The sequence below is a fragment of the Podarcis erhardii genome (assembly GCF_964252035.2).
Source record: "Podarcis erhardii genome assembly, chromosome: 10".
NCBI lineage: Eukaryota > Metazoa > Chordata > Lepidosauria > Squamata > Lacertidae > Podarcis > Podarcis erhardii.
In genome coordinates this window covers 3,150,467-3,169,518 of record NC_138500.1, presented here as the reverse complement: position 1 = coordinate 3,169,518, position 19,052 = coordinate 3,150,467, and the positions used below count along the sequence as shown (strand labels likewise).

The window sequence follows — 19,052 nt, the reverse complement described above, 5'->3', positions numbered from 1 at the left end:
AACGGAACTGGGACCCTCTCCTTTGGGCCACCATGTGGGATTGGAGTTGGCTCTGGGGGTGGACCAGGAAATGGGAAGGGTCTGGGGGGTGGTGCTGGGGGGTGGCCAAGGTTTGGTTGTGGGGTAGACCACAGGAGGCGTCTGAGGGGTGGTCTCGGGGGGTGGCAAAGGTCTGGTCGTGTACCAGGATGCTGGAGGAGTCTGGGGGGTGGTGTTGGGGGGTGGCCATGGTCTGGTGGTGGGCCAGACCACAGGAGGAGTCTGGGGGGTGGTGTTGGGGGGTGGCCATGGTCTGGTGGTGGGCCAGACCCCAGGAGGGGTCTGGGGGGTGGTGTTGGGGGGTGGCCATGGTCTGGTGGTGGGCCAGACCACAGGAGGAGTCTGGGGGTTAGTGTTGGGGGGTGGCAAAGGTCTGGTCGTGTACCAGGATGCTGGAGGAGTCTGGGGGGTGGTGTTGGGGGGCGGCCATGGTCTGGTGGTGGGCCAGACCACAGGAGGAGTCTGGGGGGTGGTGTTGGGGGGTGGCCATGGTCTGGTGGTGGGCCAGACCACAGGAGGAGTCTGGGGGGTGGTGTTGGGGGGTGGCCATGGTCTGGTGGTGGGCCAGACCACAGGAGGAGTCTGGGGGGTGGTGTTGGGGGGCGGCCATGGTCTGGTGGTGGGCCAGACCACAGGAGGAGTCTGGGGGGTGGTGTTGGGGGGCGGCCATGGTCTGGTGGTGGGCCAGACCACAGGAGGAGTCTGGGGGTTAGTGTTGGGGGGTGGCCAAGGTCTGGTGGTGGGCCAGACCACAGGAGGAGTCTGGGGGTTAGTGTTGGGGGGTGGCCAAGGTCTGGTGGTGGGCCAGACCACAGGAGGAGTCTGGGGGTTAGTGTTGGGGGGTGGCCAAGGTCTGGTGGTGGGCCAGACCACAGGAGGAGTCTGGGGGTTAGTGTTGGGGGGTGGCCAAGGTCTGGTGGTGGGCCAGACCACAGGAGGGGTCTGGGGAATGGCCTTGGGGGGTGGCCATGGTCTGGTGGTGGGGGGTGGCCAAGGCCTGGGATATGGCACATTCCCATTTTGTCGCATTTGGAGCTGTGGCCTTGGAGGGGGGTGTGGCAGTCGCATAAGCTGGGGCTGTGCCATTGGCGGTGGGTGGTTGAGTAGTGAAAGGTCCTCATTGGTGGTCTTCCTGATCCAGTCGCGGTAGAACTGTGTGGAGGTGTAGACCCCCGGCCTTTTTCCCTGGCCGCAGACAGACGGTCCCCAGCTGGCGATTCCAACCACCCAGTAGCGTTCGGACCTCTGCTCCCGGCACATGAGGGGGCCGCCTCTGTCGCCCTGCAAGTGGGAGAGAAAAGGCTCCTGTGAGGATTTGGTCTCTGAGGGGCCTTCTCCTTCTCTCATGGCTGCTGCCTGAGATGCTGGAGGATGAATCACAGAGAAGTTTTGCATGTTCAGAGCAAGGGCTCTGCTGCTCCAGGAGCACCAGAGAGTTTTGCCCCCAAGCCAAACCCATAGCCTTGATTTTGTTGCAGCTTCACCACCTTGCAAGAAGCTACGCCGCCTTCCAAGGTTCCAGCGCAGATGTTCTCCTCGAGGATCCTATTGGACCACCAGTCTGGGCTGCTGCATGTTGCTATGGGGATGAGGTCAACAGTACCCTCCTGTAGGATGTCCGGAAATTTTCTCGCTGATAGAAGAAAGGGAAAGTGGGGGGAGGGGGAGGCTCATTTCAGATTTCACTCCCCACCCCACCTGCACCCCCAGGACTAAAAGAGAGAGGCATGAAGGCATGTGCAGCAGAATAACCCCCCTAAAACTTAGTTGATGGACTGGGGGTGAGATCAGAGACAAGGGTACGCCAGGCTGCAGAGTAGGGTGAATTCCTGGTTTCTGGGGGCCCTTAAAGGTAAAGGAGACCCCTGACCATTAGGTCCAGTCATAACTGACTCCGGGGTTGCTGCACTCATCTCGTTTTATTGGCCGCGGGAGCCGGCGTGCAACTTCCGGGTCATGTGGCCAGCATGACTAAGCTGCTTCTGGCGAACCAGAGCAGTGCATGGAAACCCCATTTACCTTCCCGCCGGAGCGGTACCTATTTATCTACTTGCACTTTGACGTGCTTTTGAACTGCTAGCTTGGCAGGAGAAGGGGCCGAGCAACAGGAGCTCACCCCATTGCGGAGATTCGAACCGCCAACCTTCTGATCGGCAAGTCCTAGGCTCTGTGGTTTAACCCACAGCACCACCTGTGTTGCCTGGGGGCCCTTAAAGACCCCCAAACTCCCCGTTTCCTCCTGAAACCACATCCCTCCCTCCCTATCTCTCCATCTGTCCTACACTGAGCGACAGCAGCGTTAGACAGGAGTTTCCACCAGCCCTACCCAGAGATTGAAACTCAATCTTCTGCATGCAAAGCCATCATTACTGAGCTGAGTTCTGGGGGCAAGCATCTATGTCTAGAGAAGGCGATCTGCCCAGAAGCCGTGAAGTGGAAGGGCTCTCAAAACCAACCATCTCTGTCCCTTTCTGCCCTGTGAAACACACACACACCTGCCTCACCCCTAAGACTCAGGGCTTCTGATGTACACAGCCCAAGTGTAACTACCAACTTAGAATCCTAGAGTGGGAAGGGACCCCCAAGGGGCATCCAGCACAACCCCCTACAACGCAGGAATTGAAATTTCCACCATGACTACCATTGCTATTATGTTTCTTTGGTGAAATTGATTGGCAGGGAAGGTGTAGTCTGCAAATTTACTTTAGGCACACAGCCAGGCCGCTCCTTCTGGGGGCCTGGTTTCCCTGCAGATCTCACTTTTCGGGTCTATAATTCCAAAACCGCTGACATAGCAGTGCTTGAGCAAGGAAACCGCCACGCTGTCATCTGGCAAGCAGGCTGGCTGAATATAGTCTGTGCAGTTGACTGGCTCGTTCAGCTCCACCAAGGAAATGTCGTTGTGCACTTTCCTGTAGGTATCGTTCAAGAAGTGCTCAAAGAGTTCGTGGTTCACCAGCCTCTTGATCCAGCGCCTCTGGGCATCGGGGCCAGGGTTGGAGATGCGGTTGGCGCCAATCGACAGGCTGATATTTGGTATTTCTCTGCAACAAAGAATACGCACAGAGTGGGGACTGTGTTCCAGGTGGATTTGGAAAACCAGATGCAAACAATTTGCTCATTGGTGGTCCCTCATCAAACTGGGGCGACGTTATTAGTGGAGCGATGAAGAGTTGCTTTGCTGAAGTGGTGGAGGGACTTTGCATGACTTTGCTAAAGGGGTGGAGGGAAATGGCCCTTGTGGTCTCTTCCAACTCTATGATTCTATGAAATCTTTGGAAAGGTGGTTGTCACCAATGGAAGTGAAGGCTCAGAAAAAGCTCAATATGGAGGCCAATTGGCCGAAATATTGGGAAATTTTGGAACAAGAGGGAGACAGATTAAAACTGCAGTTTTGAAAAACTAAAAAATAGAGTGCGAGACTGGCTCCATTATTATCAGATAATGGAGGCATATAATTTGGACAAAAAAATCAAAATTGGAAACAGAACTGCTAGATCCCAAAATTAAGAATTTGTCAAGAATGTATAACTTGCTGTTGAAATGGAACACTCAGGATGAAACGGTGAAATCAGCTATGATTAAATGGGCACAAGATGCTGGACATAATATTATGATGGCTGACTGGGAACAGTTATGGACCACAGGTATGAACTTCACGGCATGTAATGCCTTCGGAGAAAATATAATGAAAATGATCTACAGGTGGTACATGACACCAGTCAAGCTTGCAAAAATTTATCATTTGCCCGAAAATAAATGTTGGAAATGCAAAGAGATCGAAGGTACGTTCTTTCACCTTTGGTGGACATGCCCAAGGATTAAGACTTTCTGGGAGATGATCTATAATGAAATGAAAAAGGTATTTAAATATACTTTTCTGAAGAAACCAGAGGCCTTTCTCCTGGGCATGGTCGGCCAATTGGTGTCAAAGAAGGATAGAACTTTCTTTATGTATGCTACAACAGCAGCAAGAATACTTATTGCGAAGTACTGGAAGACACAAGATCTACCCACCCGGGAAGAATGGCAGATGAAGGTGATGGACTATATGGAACTGGCTGAGATGACTGGCAGAATCCGAGACCAGGGAGAAGAGTCGGTGGAGGAAGATTGGAAGAAATTTAAAGACTATCTACAGAAACATTGTAAAATTAATGAATGTTAGAAGGATGTTGGAATGAAGTTATGTGGTTTTAGCAGAAATGTTATAAGGATTTAGGAAAAAATAGACTGTTAATTGGTGAAAGGAGGGAAAGTGAAGTTACATTATATTAAGATAAATTACAGAACAAAAATTGGAAAAGATGGAAAGGATTTGCTGAAATAGTTAACCGAACTAGAATACAAAAAAGGGAGGTGTGAGGAGGTCAAGGAAACAAGCAGATGAAAGATAAGTTATGGGAAGATCAGCTGTGTGGGTTTTTTTCTTCCTTATTGTGATGTGTTGTCTTGTTTTTGTTTAATATGGTGTTTTTACTTTTTCTTACCTTTAAAATTTTAATAAATATTATTATTATTTTTAAAAAGGAGGGAAATCTTTGGAAATTACATTTGGGGTGTTGGTTTTGGTTCCTATCATGTTTCTAATCTTCTCCGCGTCATTTTTTTTTAAAGTCCTCGTAAAAATTCATCATCATTTTAGTGTAAATTGCTCTTAATATACACATTTTTGCAGAGCAATTTGCCCCCAAACCAATTGTTTGTGTACATTGTTTTCATGAAATATTGCATAAATATTGCATTTTAATGGGCGCTTTACCCCAATGCATGCATTCTTAAACACATTTTTATTCATTACTCATTGCTCTCCTTTTTTTTACTGTAATAAATTTGACTTTTCATCTACCTCTGCTGTTTTCGTTAAACTCTGGAGCGGCAAATTCTGGAGCAAAATTTCACAAAAGAACTCCAGAAAGGCTTGTCCGGTTTGCAGATCTGTGGGCCTGCATGCAAACTGAAAACTTCAGTAACACTACATAGTCGAAAGAGCCTATAGGATGAGTCCCAGAAACATGAATGAAACAGAAGGGGGCCAGCTTAGTCCCAGTGTCTTTTTTTTCAAGTTTTGCAGGAGCACTGCTGGACCAGGCAGGTCCAACTTTAAGTAGGTTTTGATCTGCTATCCAGTATCAAAAACTGGCAGTGATCAACCACCCTCCGAAGTCATTTAAGTTTATGAAACAAGCAAGCAAACAAACAAAGAAACAAATTGATCTCTATTTCACAAATATTGTAGTTATGTTTTGATATAATCATGACAGACCCAAATAGTTACAGTGGTACCTCGGGTTAAGAACTTAATTCATTCTGGAGGTCCGTTCTTAACCTGAAACTAGTCTTAACCTGAGGTACCACTTTACCTAGTGGAGTCTCCCACTGCTGCATGATTTCTGTTCTCATCCTGAAGCAAAGTCCTTAACCCAAGGTACTATTTCTGGGTTAGTGGAGACTGTAACCTGAAGCGTCTGTAATCTGAAGTGTCTGTAACCCAAGGTACCACTGTACTAGATGGACAAGTAACTAAACAAGTGAGAAAAGTCTAACTATATTTTTATATTAGTTTTCAGAGATCTGAGGAGACAGATGGAGTGCACAAGGATTCAAGCCCTATCTCTCTGAGGAGACTATCACAGGGCTTCTCTCTCTCCCTCCCCCAAAGCACAGAGCGGGTGGTGGGGAAGGAAAGCAAGCTGGCTTTGGAGGTAGAAGGCTCGGCTGGAGGAGGAGGAGGAGGAGGAGGAGGAGGAGGAGGAGAATGTCAGGCTTGCATGAGACTGGCGGCAGAGAAAAGATTTTCTTTCTCAGCCCACAATCGACCAAGACCAGAACCACAATTGATGAAGGCTGTTCCTGGGCTTCCGAATCCTAAAAAACTTCAATCCTAAAAAAAGGTCGGCCCTCAAGGCCCTTCACTTCATCAAATCTGGCCCTTTTTGGATACCACTGGAGGATGACTCTGAGTTTTGATGCCTTGCGATGCTGACAGCAGCCACCCGTCTGAAGGCACAAGGTGGGACTCTGCTCCCATGAGATGCCCCCGCCCTGGGTGCCAGGTTTGCAGACCCCGTGACCACACCTCTTGGGAACCCTTTGCTTACTTTGGTTTCTGAAAACAGTGGGCTGCGCTGAGGACCCATCGAGGGCTGATCAGGGAGCCTCCACAGAAACTGAAGTATCCCCTAAAAGTTTTTATTTGGAAGCTAACCATCCAGGGCCACGTTCCGGGGGAAGCGTTGCTGCTGCCCACAACCCGGAGGAGGTTATGGCTGCCTGCCATGGGACGCCTTCCGCAGACTCCGCTGGAAAGCAAGAAACAGATTGCCATCTACAGAGTATCAGAGCCACTGCATATATACCACCTCCCCCCAGTTTGCCCCTCCTCTTGGCCATCTTGGGAAGAGAGGGATGAAACTGGAGGTGTCCAGCTGCACTTCTGGGTGCCTCCCAAATGCCCATCACTCCCAGGGAGGAGGGAACTTTTTCCAGGCCAGGGGCCACATTGTCTTCTGAGGGCCACATCTCAGTGGTGGGTGGGGCCAGAGGCAAAAATGGACTGTTCAGCAAATCCAAATTAGTAAGCTATTTTCTACCTCTCTCTCCCTCCCTCCCTCCCTCCCTCCCTCTGTCCTCTTTCAAGAAAAGAAATATTTCCTTTTGTCTGTCCCCCTGACTGGTCCCCCATTCCGCTTCCTTGGGTGACCCAGATGGATTCTAGTATTCTGAGAGAGGGAGGAACATGCCCTCTGAGAACAGACTCTGTCTTTACATGCTAGTTTTGACCCACCACAATGAAGGGGAGTTAGAGCAGCCATGGGGTCAGTTGTGCCCCCTCCTCTTCAAGACCACATCCAGGAGTTCGTGGGTGGGATGCCCCCTCCTGCCTCCTCACCATGTCTGGCCTCTCTCCCCACTTACTCGCAATTGCTTTCCTTGGCATGGGTTGGGCGGAAAGCAGCGAGGGCCAGAACAGGGAGGAGCCACCACTCCATCCTTCTGCCGGCTCCAGGTGTTGTTGCTTCCTCCATGTTTTCCTGGAATCCATGACATCACAAAATGGAAGATCTGTCAGATCAGCAGGTGGACAGTCTGACATCATCACAAGTTCTCTTCTCTTCTGTTCTCTTCCTTTCTCTTCTCTTCGGCACCATGCTAAAAAGCCTATGTTCTGGAGTCAAGTTGTGTGTGCAAGGGGCTCCTTTCTGTTCCATGTGCCCCTTTCTCCCTGCATTACCTGTGCACACTCAAACTGTATACAACAGCGGACCCTCCCAGGGACCCTATTTTCCAGGGATAGTCCTGGATTTATGGGATCTGACCCAGGTTCTGATTTGCTCCTGGAAAATCCCGCTTTTTCTTAGGATGTCCCTATTTTCATCAAAGAAATGTTGGAAGGTAAGGAGCTATGTGACCCCCCCCTGGGGCAAGGAGATAAGTAACTATACAACTTTTTGAAGACATATCTCTGATTTTTCCATCAGAGTCGCAAGCGAGAGTCAAAATGGGACATCCTGGAATCCAATCAGAAGCTGGAATGAAACATAGAATCATAGAATCATAGAGTTGGAAGAGACCACAAGGGCCATCGAGTCCAACCCCCTGCCAAGCAGGAAACACCATCGGAGCACTCCTGACATATGGTTGTCAAGCCTCTGCTTAAAGACCTCCAAAGAAGGAGACTCCACCACACTCCTTGGCAGCAAATTCCACTGTCGAACAGCTCTTACTGTCAGGAAGTGCTTCCTAATGCTTAGGTGGAATCTTCTTTCTTGAAGTTTGGATCCATTGCTCTGTGTCTGCTTCTCTGGAGCAGCAGAAAACAACCTTTCTCCCTCCTCTATGTGACATCCTTTTATATATTTGAACATGGCTATCATATCACCCCTTAACCTCCTCTTCTGCAGGCTAAACATGCCCAGCTCCCTTAGCCGTTCCTCATAAGGCATCGTTTCCAGGCCTTTGACCATTTTGGTTGCCCTCCTCTGGACCATGAGATCCCATGGACAGTAATACTAAAAGGAAAGGGAGTTCATGATGGCTGGGAGTTTGTTAAGAGGGAGATAGTAAAAGCACAACTTCAGGCAATACCAATGAGACGGAAACATGGAAGGTGAGTCTAGGAATGGAGAAGATTGTGGGCGGGATTCTCTGAAACACCCAGCAACCAAGATTCTCATCCTTTGCTGTATCTTTTGCTTACGGTCTTCACTCCCAGCCTTCCTGGCAAGAGGTAGCTGGGAGGGGGAGGGGAGAACGGGAGAATTGGGGTTCTGCAATTAGAGAGGCAATTAACTGCAAGGGGAGAACGCCAATCAAAGCTCCAATTCCCTGTCGGGGAACCTGAGATCTGAAACTTTTCCTTTTTCCCAAGGAAGACGCCCCAAGGCTGGTCCAAGTGGCCAGTTTGGATAGCAAGGGACTTGGACTCAGTTTCCAATTTATCTTTTTCTCGTAAATGCAGCTGCACCGGCAGCATCAAGATCCGGGAGGAAGTGACTGGTGCGCATCAGAGCGCAAGGGCGTTTACAGTTCCTTTCCATTCTCTTTGGAGCAGCCGGATTTGGCACTGGGCTGCCAGGCGTCCAGTGGAAAGGGACTCTTTTCCCTAGAGTGTAAGAGGCAGAAAAGGTTGCTGGGACCCCATGGTAAATAAAGGGAGGGAAAAGGACTTTGTAGAGAAGACGAACGACTGTCAGGTCAGGAAAGACCTGGGAAAAGGTAGCGGGTTTTTGTTTTGGTAGAAAAATGGGATCCCCACATTCTAAGAGTTCTAACCGCCAGACTGAAAGGCATGTGCTGGTCGCAGCAGGAGGGGGAGTCTCCCTGGATGGTTCAGCTGATGGCCTCCTCTGGGTGTCCTGGCCCCCTCCTCTCCTCCCTCTGAGCCTGAACTGCTCTCTGCCCCAGCCTCTTCCCGCTCAACAAACCCTGTTTCCTCCTCAACTTGCAACACCTTCCCTCCCATTCTGCTCCCTTTTCTCCCTCTTTCTGCTCATCCCACCACCTGTCCATAGGATCCGAGCCTTCTTCCCCTGTGGGTCCCCCAGCTTGTGCCTCCCCCCCCCCCACCAACCAGTCCATGACAACAACAGCAGCCACAGCACTGTGGTACCCTGGCAGGAAAACTCCCGAGTAGCATAATTGAAGCAAAACCTCTGGGACTATGGAAAAATACTATCTTCCTCAAACTCCAGAATACGCAGCAGCTCTGGGGGTTGCCCCATGGGGTTCATGAGTGAAGATGAGCCCCCCAGGAGATTTCCCCGGTACCTGCAGCCCCTCCTCCCCCCTCTTGAAATTAGGCTTGGGGGGAAATCTCCCATTCAATTTCAGTATTTCAAGTTTTCTTCAAAACGCAGAGGGCAGGAGGCAGCGATGAAGTTCTGGTGAAGAAGAAGTGCCAGGAGATCATGCGGTGGGGGGGGGGGGAGTGACAGATTTTGGTGCAAAAACCGAAGGTACTTTCATCTAAAATTATACTCACTATTGTGAGATGTTGCCTTATTTCATTATTATACAGTTTTACATATAAACAACAGAACTTCACATATGCCTCATGCTTGTAGGAATGATTTCCTGCTGAGTTCATTGCTCAGAGTGGACTCTGAGAGGAAGACATCCCACACTCCATACATCTAAATGGGTTCTCCCATGTGAGAGTCCCTAGATGTTCCTTAAATAAAGGTAAAGGTAAAGGGACCCCTGACCATTAGGTCCAGTCTTGACCGACTCTGGGGTTGCGGCGCTCATCTCGCTTTACTGGCCGAGGGAGCCGGTGTACAGCTTCCGGGTCATGTGGCCAGCAGGACTAAGCCGCTTCTGGCGAACCAGAGCAGCGCACGGAAACGCCGTTTACCTTCCCGCCGGAGCAGTACCTATTTATCTATTAGCACTTGAAGTGCTTTTGAACTGCTAGGCTGGCAGGAGCAGGGACCAAGCAACGGGAGCTCACCCTGTAGCGGGGATTCAAACCACCAACCTTCTGATCGGCAAGTCCTAGGCTCTGTGGTTTAACCCACAGCGCCACCCGCGTCCCTGTTCATTAAATACTCCGTTATAAATCAAGCGCTTTTTGCAGTTTTTGTATTTAAGCTGCTTCTCCTCTTTGAGTTTGTTGATGGTATGACGGGTTTAAACTCTTAAAGTTCTTCCTGTCCATAAGTCTCTTGATTTTGAACTTCCACTAAGAGTGAACCTTTATCTACTTTGCTGATATTTATATGGTTTGTCTTTTGTGTGAGTCTGTTGACATAGATCAAGGGTTCCACTCTGACTGAAGCTCCTTCTACAGACCATACCTTTAAATGGTTCCTGCCTCACGTATCTGCTGATGTTTTCTAAGATTTCCACTCAGAGTGAAGCATTTACTGTACTCCGCACCTTTAAATTGTCTCTCCTGTGTGAGTCCGTTGGTGTGTTCTAAGTTTTCCATTATCACTATAGCTCTTTCCACAATCAATGCATTTAAATCGTTTCTTGCCGATGTGAGTCCGTTGATGATTTCTAAGGTCTCCACTCTGATTGAAGACGTTTCCACACTCCATGCATTTATATGGTTTCTCCCTTGTGTGAGTCCGTTGATGTTTCCTAAGGTCTCCACTTTGACTGAAGCTTTTTTCGCAATCCATGCATTTATATGGTTTCTCCCCTGTGTGAGTCCGTTGATGTCTTCTAAGTTTTCCATTATCACTAAAACTCTTATTACACTCCATACATTGAAATGGTTTCTCCCCTGTGTGAGTCCGTTGATGTTGTCTAAGGTTTCCACTCCGACTGAAGCTCTTTCCACAATCCATGCATTTATATGGTTTCTCCCCTGTGTGAGTCCGTTGATGTTGTCTAAGGCTTCCACTATCACTAAAGCTCTTTTCACACTCCATGCATTTAAATGGTTTATCCCCTGTGTGAGTCCGTTGATGTTGTCTAAGGCTTCCACTATCACTAAAGCTCTTTTCACACTCCATGCATTTAAATGGTTTATCCCCTGTGTGAGTCCGTTGATGTTGTCTAAGGCTTCCAATATCACTAAAGCTCTTTTCACACTCCATGCATTTAAATGGTTTCTCCCCTGTGTGAGTCTGTTGATGTTGTCTAAGGTTTCCACTCCGACTGAAGCTTTTTCCACAATCAATGCATTGAAATGGTTTCTCCCCTGTGTGAGTCTGTTGATGTTGTCTAAGGTTTCCACTCCGACTGAAGCTCTTTCCACAATCCATGCATTTAAATGGTTTATCCCCTGTGTGAGTCCGTTGATGTTGTCTAAGGTTTCCATTATCTCTAAAGCTCTTTTCACACTCCATGCATTTATATGGTTTATCCCCTGTGTGAGTCTGTTGATGTATTCTCAGGTTCCCACTATAACTGAAGTCATTTCCCCACTCCATGCACTTAAATGGATTCTCCCCTGTGTGAGTCTGTTGATGTCTTCCAAGGCTTCCATTACCACTAAAACTCTTATTACACTCCATACATTGAAATGGTTTCTCCCCTGTGTGAGTCCGTTGATGCTGTCTAAGGTTTCCACTATCATTAAAGCTCTTTCCGCAATCAATGCATTTATGTGGTTTCTCCCCTGTGTGAGTCTGTTGATGTCTTCTAAGGCTTCCATTACCACTAAAACTCTTATTACACTCCATACATTGAAATGGTTTCTCCCCTGTGTGAGTCCGTTGATGTTGTCTAAGGTTTCCACTCCGACTGAAGCTCTTTCCACAATCCATGCATTGAAATGGTTTCTCCCCTGTGTGAGTCCGTTGATGTTGTCTAAGGCTTCCACTATCATTAAAGCTCTTTCCGCAATCAATGCATTTATGTGGTTTCTCCCCTGTGTGTGTCCTTTGATGTCTTCTAAGGTTTCCATTATCACTAAATCTCTTTCCGCACTCCATGCATTCAAATTGTTTCTCCCCTGTGTGTGTCCGTTGATGTATATTGAGGTGTCCACTCTTACGGAAGCTCTTTCCACACTCCATACATTTATATGGTTTCTCCCCTGTGTGAGTCCGTTGATGATTTCTAAGGTCTCCACTCCGACTGAAGCTCTTTCCACAATCCATGCACTTAAATGGTTTATCCCCTGTGTGAGTCCGTTGATGTTGTCTAAGGTTTCCATTATCTCTAAAGCTCTTTCCGCAATCAATGCATTTATGTGGTTTCTCCCCTGTGTGAGTCCGTTGATGTCTTCTAAGGTTTCCACCATTATTAAAGTTCTTTCCACACTCCATACATTCATATGGTTTCTCCCCTGTGTGTGTCCATTGATGTATATTGAGGTGTCCACTCTGACTGAAGTTCTTCCCACACTCCCTGCACTTAAAACGTTTTCTCTCTCTGTGAGTCCCCTGGTGTGTTCTAAGTGTTGCATTGAAAGAGAAGTTCTTTCCGCACTCCATACCTTTAAATGGGTTCTGTCCTTTTTGTGTTCGTTGATGTGAACTATGTGTGCTCATTCAGTGAAGCATATTCCACATTTCACACATTTTAATGGCTATTCCTAATGAAACGAAAGGTGCCCTGTCCCCTGCAATTCTGTCTTCTCCATCACCTTTTTCAGTGGGCAGAAAGCAAATCCTGTTCAGGAAAGAGAACACAGGGAAAAAAGGGCACATCAACTGCCATTAGCACCTTCTCTTATTTCAACATCTCCCACATTCTCCCATGTCCTCCCCATGTTCCCAGTTTTTAGGAAATGAAAATGGTATGATGTCAAATGATAGTAATGCATCAGCAAACTTTCATAATCCTCAATCATCTTTAATAACACAGCATGACCTTGGAATACTGTTGTCTTGTGGGACTGCCTTTCAAATCAAGTGTTTGCCCCCGTTTCCACCTCTAGATCTTCATGAATCACCTGCACAGTCTCACTGACCTCAGGAGGTCGATATGGACTATTTTGGGAGACCCAGGCCTTCATCTCTTCCAGGGACTGTGGTCTGGGTCAGTCAGAGAACTAGTGACAAGGCTTGGTGCTTGGGGTCAGCTGAATGGGTGCTCAGGGAAGCTCCTGTTCTTGGAGATGGACCTCTGTCTACATGCCTCACATTGCATGGAGAGAGCAGGAGAAGCAGGAGGAAAGCAGATGGCACATGGGAATCCCAGGTGGAAACACCCACCCCAATGGTTCTTTATAATAATGATGTGCTGCCTGATCTCGAGCCCGTCTTCTGACACAGGACTATCCTAATCTGGCACTGAAAAGCAGGATATTCAAGGCAAGGAGATAACTGTACTTAATGGTAGGTAGCCATATTGGTCTGACACAGTACAAGTAAAAAAGTAAAAAAAAATAGTCCAGTAGCACCTTAGAGACCAACTAAGTTTCTTCTAGGTATAAGCTTTCGTGTGTTTCCACACTTCTTCATATAGTGAAGGGTAGTGGGAGATGGTGGTAGGAGTACCCTTTTGAGAAAAACCCCACCCCACCCTCCCACGAAATACAAGGGTTTGGTGACATCAGTTTCGGTGTATCTGAAGAAGTGTGCATGCACACGAAAGCTTATACTCAGGACAATCTTAGTTGGTCTCTAAGGTGCTACTGGACTATTTTTTAATTTTTTTATTTCAACTGTGTCAGACCAATTAGGCTACCTACCTGAATCTAGATGTCATGGGGTGTTGGGGAGCTGTAGTTGCTTTGGTGGGGGACATGTCCTACACCTTCTGGGGTCATTTTTCCACCCTTGGTCCCCACCCTGCACTCAGCTCTCACCTGTGGCCTCCAGAAGCTGTCAGCATGCAACAGGGGTTCAAGAAACGGTTTCAACTGGCCGGCTAAACCAGGTGAGGAAAGCTGATGGGTCTCAAATCCTTGGGGGGCTGGGGAATTCTGCTGGACCTGAAGTCAAGCCCTGGAGGATGGAGAGGAGGAGAACAACCGTGAATCCCACAGTCCAGAAGGCAGATTCTGCCCGTGCGGAAGAGGAAAGTGAAGGGCAGATGGGTCACGTCCACCTGGAGGCTTGTTATCTAGTCCCAGGGTTACTCCGACATTGAAGTGTATATAAATTACAGTATTGAAATGCGCCTGCTCCCACTTCATATTCTGATATTACTCTACTCTGTCTGTCTGTTTCTTACTTGAGTCCTGTTTTGGTATGCTAAGTCAGGGTTTTACTGTAAATAAAGTTTTCGATATTTTTGGGATCCTGTTATGCTTACCTGTCTTCGGTAATAAATTTCTCAGCTGAATTATTTTTTTGCTCCCTCTGAGTGTTTTCTCCTACTCTGCTAACTATACAGCGATCATTATGGAGGAGCAAGATCTGCAACCTAAAGCCCTCAACAGCTTGGCCCTGTGGACCTGAAGGAGCGTCTCCACCCCCATCACTCAGTCCGGACAGGGAGGTCCGCCTCTGAGGGTCTCCTGCTGGTTCCCTTGCTGTTAGAAGTGAAGTTCCAGGGAACCAGGCAGAGGGCCTCCTGCCCTGTCAGGGAACTGACATCAGAGCGAGAGGCGGAGGCAGGGCTCCAGAGCGATGCCGGAGAGGGGACCAGCAGGGGGGAAGGAATTCAGCGTAACACCAATAGAGAAGAGAGGGAGATGGAGGAATTGGTGACAGGGCTCCAAGACCCTTCACCAGAGACTAGTGGAGAGAGCGCTGGCACGCCCCTGCCTTCCCCTTACTTGCGCAGACGCGTTCCGCGCAGGGAAAGTAGGAGGAGACTTGGCGTCAAACAGCTCTTATGCTGGAAGAGGTTCAAGAAACGCCCACTGACGGATTCTGCGAGTGACTGACTGGTCACGGAGTGTGAGCTGGCAGCCAAAGCATGGTTGGCCAGGCAATCTAACCAAAACTGAAGACAACTTACGCACAAGTAACCCCTTACAACCTTTACATGCCCCATTGAATGCCCTCCCTTCCGAGGGCAAGGAAACAGGCAACCATCTGACATTTAGAAGACAGTTGCATCAGGAGGTTTTTAATGTTTGATGTTTTACTGTCTTGTATATGTACTGTAGGGACATGGGTGGTGCTGTGGGTTAAACCACAGAGCCTAGGGCTTGCCGGTCAGAAGGTCAGCAGTTCGAATCCCCGTGACGGGGTGAGCTCCCGTTGCTTGGTCCCTGCTCCTTCCAACCTAGCAGTTCGAAAGCACGTCAAAGGGCAAGTAGATCAATAGGTACCGCTCCGGCAGGAAGGTAAACGGCTTTTCCGTGCACTGCTCTGGTTTGCCAGAAGCGGCTTAGTCATGCTGGCCACATGACCCGGAAGCTCTATGCCGGCTCCCTCGGCCAATAAAGCAAGATGAGCACCGCAACCCCAGAGTCAGCCACACAGGACCTAATGCTCAGGAGTCCCTTTACCTTTACCTATATGTACTGTAAGCTGCCCAGAGCGGCTGGGGGAAGATACTAATACTATAACTTCTACAGTGGTACCTCGTGTTACAGACGCTTCAGGTTACAGACTCTGCTAACCCAGAAATAGTACCTTTTGTTAAGAACTTTGCTTCAGGATGAGAACAGAAATCGCATGGCGGCAGCAGGAGGCCCCATTAGCTAACATGGTACCTCAGGTTAAGAACAGTTTCAGGTTAAGAACGGACCTCCAGAACGAATTCAGTTCTTAACCCGACGTACCACTGTACTATTATTATTATCTTGCGATTTTTTTTAGTTATGTTGGAATTCGTACTGCAATATCAGCTCACGAAATGTTATGGGTGGAGAAAATCACAGGGTTGCCGTAAATTATAATCCACCCACAAACTCTCATTCACATACACTCTGCAAATCTGGGAAAGTGACACACCTCACCTGTGCTAATACTGGCAGTCTTTGGACTGCACAGGCACATCCTGTGTGTAGAGCCTCCAGCCCCAGGCACTGTCTATCATGAAAATGGCTCCTTTGACTGGAAAGATTCATGCAGTTGCTTTCATCGGATGATGATGGATAGTATCTCAGCTTGTCAGTCACTCTGACATTGCCTAGAAAGAATAAGAGGAACAGAAACGCTTTTGAGGTGCAACTTTTGTATCAATCCTGAGAGCTATTCCATGGACTCTGCACCCCTGTTTCTGATGACAGGTGTACATTATCCTCATCCTCAGTGGAAAAGACAATAAAGATGGAAGCCTGAGAGAGAGGAAAAGGTTTCTGGCTGCTTCCTGGGTGTTATTGCGGAAACCAAGAGCCGCTTCTGAGAAGGCCTCCCCCCTCCCCTCTTCCTCTGGGGATTTCCTCTCCTCTCCAGGGGACCAGTGGTTGGACTGGGCAGAAGCGCTGTGTCTGGACAGGGCAGGGTCTCATGGGGTGGGAAGAGGATGGAGCTTGCAGGAAGGAAGGGGTGGGGGGGCAGGACCCCCCACTTTCCAGGGATCCTTCTCTGGTCGCCTTGAAGGGGGGGTCGATTCCTGGGCGGGAGGGATAAGCCAAGGCGCCCCCCCCGGAGATTCCCCAAGGAAGCCACGATGGAGACGTGTCCCCAAAGACTCTTCTTCCTATCTCCCCCCCCCCACCCAGTGCTCCCCATCCTCCCCCCTCCCTCTCTCCCGTAGTTTCCCCTGCACTCCGGCGCGACTGACACCTCGCCCTGCTCGCCCCATCTCTCCATCCTAGCCCCCCCCCCAAGATGAGCCGTGGAGGGACAGGGGGTCTCTATCCAGGCGCCTCCCGCACCCCTTAACCCTTTCCTGGCCCGCTTCTCTCCGCGCCCCAGGGAGTCCTCGTGGGTGGGCGCCCCATCTCCGCCCCTGCGAGGAAAGCCCCCTTGGCAGCACGCGCGCAGGGATCCAGGCCCCACGGAAGGCGCTTGGGGGAGCTGGAGGGGTCTCTGGGTCCTTTTCTCCCCTCTCCCCCCGTGACCCCTTTACCTCTTTGTCCTCGCTCCCGATCCTCCCTTCCTTTCCTGCAACATCCACGGGGGGGGGGGATTTACCTGCCGCCCCTCCTCCCCTTTGAGAACGCGCGCGCCCCTAGAGCTACGGCGCAGAGAAGAAATCCGAAGTGGAAGCTCCACTTCCGGGAGAAGAAGGGAGGTGGGGGGGGGCTCACACCCCCATTCCTTCAGCAGAAGCCGGATTGGAGGAGGAGGAAGGAGGGGTGGGACTTATGGGGGCGGGGTCTGGGGTTGTGGGGGGGCGGGGTGAGAGGAGGAGGTCCGGGAGGGGAGGGAAAGGATTGAGGGGGCGAGAAGAAGGTTTCCCCCCTCCCCACTTCCCCACTTGAGCGGGGGAGGGTCTGATCCCGGAGATCCAGCTGCAATGAGGGGTCCCCCCCCACAACTGCAAGATCCTCCCCACCCCACGAGCCTAGATCCCTCCGTGTTTTAGGTCTTGGTGCTGTTCAAACCAGGAATGGAGGGGGGCAGCTAAACGACTCCCCCCAAACCCCAGCTCCCCACCCCAGCCTCTGACTCAGGCCAGGACAAGGACCCTGGACACAGGCCCCGTCCAGGCACAGCAGCCAAGAGGCTCAGCAAAGCAGCCGATACAATTGGAGCCAGAAGCGGATTCCAAAATCTGAGGGATCCCTTGGACCAGAAACAAGGAGACCAGCCAGGAAGAGCAGAGCAGAAGAGCAGCCAGTCGGCTTGGTCTTGATTGAAGACTGTCGCCACAGGACTCCCACCTGCCCCCAGGTGGAACAAGATGGAAGCCCCCAACAAAAGAAGACCCCAACTTTTATTAGCTCCTAATCCCCCATTGCTACACCCCCAAGACTACATCATGACTACATCATTGACACATCACAAAGAGGAGGGGTTCAGGGAGGAGGAGGAGGAGGAGGAGGAGGAGGAGGAGGAGGAGAAGAAGAAGAAGAAGAGGAGGAGGAGGAGGAGGAGGAGGAGGAGGAGGAGGAGGAGTTTGGATTTGATATCCCGCTTGAAGAAGAAGAAGAGGAGGAGGAGGAGGAGTTTGGATTTGATATCCCGCTTTATCACTACCCGAAGGAGTCTCAAAGTGGCTAACATTCTCCTTTCCCTTCCTCTCCCCCCCCAACAAACACTCTGTGAGGTGAGTGGGGCTGAGAGACCTCAGAGAAGTGTGACTTCTCTGAAGGAGGAGGAGTTGTGGTGGTAACCTGAGGGTCTTGTCACCTGTCCGGTTCCTCCTTTCCCCTCCCCATGATCACATTCCTGAGGACAAAGAGGAGTTCACTGTTTCCTGTCCCCAGAGGGAAGGGCTGGTCACTGTCCTGTGTTTCAGTCCGTACTGAATCCACTTCCATTTGCAGGTCCTTTGTGAGTGGAATGATCTTCTGTCTAGGGCATGCCAATTGAGTAGGGCTCACTGCAGACGTGTTGGCTGCCTTGTGCCAAGTCTCCCCCCCTTTGATAGTCCTTCCCTCATGTTGTAAAATAAAAGTCGGTGCAGATCCGATGTGCGGCTGATTTTCTATGAATTTATAACAGAAGTGTCATGTATGTCCTGTGTGAGTGTGTATGTGTTGTTTGTAGAAACTGAATGATTGGGCGGGGGGTTCCTGCAACACATGAATCCCAGTCCCAAAGAAGGGCAGTGCCAAAGAATGTTCCACCTGTGGGAATGTTCAGGGATGCAGGGGAGTATATATTATCTGATTATATCCTTATCCAACTTGTGTTAACAAGTTTCCAATATCAGCAGAGTAAAACATTTCCCTTTATTTTAAGTTTGCAACGGCAGCGTTTGCTCAGGCTCGCTTAAGCCTCTATAATAACTATTCTGGTGGGACTTCCAGGTTAGCGCCATCTGCAATGGCGGAATTCCTCTGATTCAGAGGAACCCACTCCGCCAAAATCTGGTCTTGCCGCCGCGGCGAAGGCGGAGACCCTTTAAAAATCCCAGGCGGAGGAAGCCTGGGAACGTGGGATTCGGCTCACACCAGGAGCGCCCCCCCCTACTCACAGGGAAACCCCTTTTCGGGGGTTCCGAAGTGACGTGGGGTGAGTGGCGCGGTGTCTCGAATCGACTGCTATTTTTGCGGAGTGAAGCTGCACAGCCGTTGTCGGAGAACGCTGACTTCTTTTTGTGGACATTCGGATTTCAAACAACAACCCGTGAGTAGTACGAAAATTGGATTTTAA

General features: G+C 49.7%; 2 protein-coding genes across 4 annotated transcripts in view; both read right to left on the bottom strand.

The window, feature by feature from the left end:
• The window catches only part of LOC309351847 (acrosin-like), a 53,221-nt gene that overhangs the window by 634 nt on the left and 33,535 nt on the right, over positions 1-19,052 (bottom strand). The window lies entirely within an intron of this gene.
• Positions 1,015-17,060, bottom strand: LOC309351626 (uncharacterized protein; the record flags this gene model as incomplete). The annotated part of the gene is made up of 11 exons (XM_081879416.1): positions 16,858-17,060; positions 15,800-15,972; positions 15,474-15,588; positions 13,751-13,889; positions 11,419-12,609; positions 8,240-8,273; positions 6,958-7,073; positions 6,141-6,341; positions 2,800-3,083; positions 1,527-1,672; positions 1,015-1,320 (listed from the first exon to the last, which is right to left on the bottom strand). Coding segments are annotated over exons 5-11 (2,157 nt in total), but the record flags the coding sequence as incomplete, so codon positions are not given.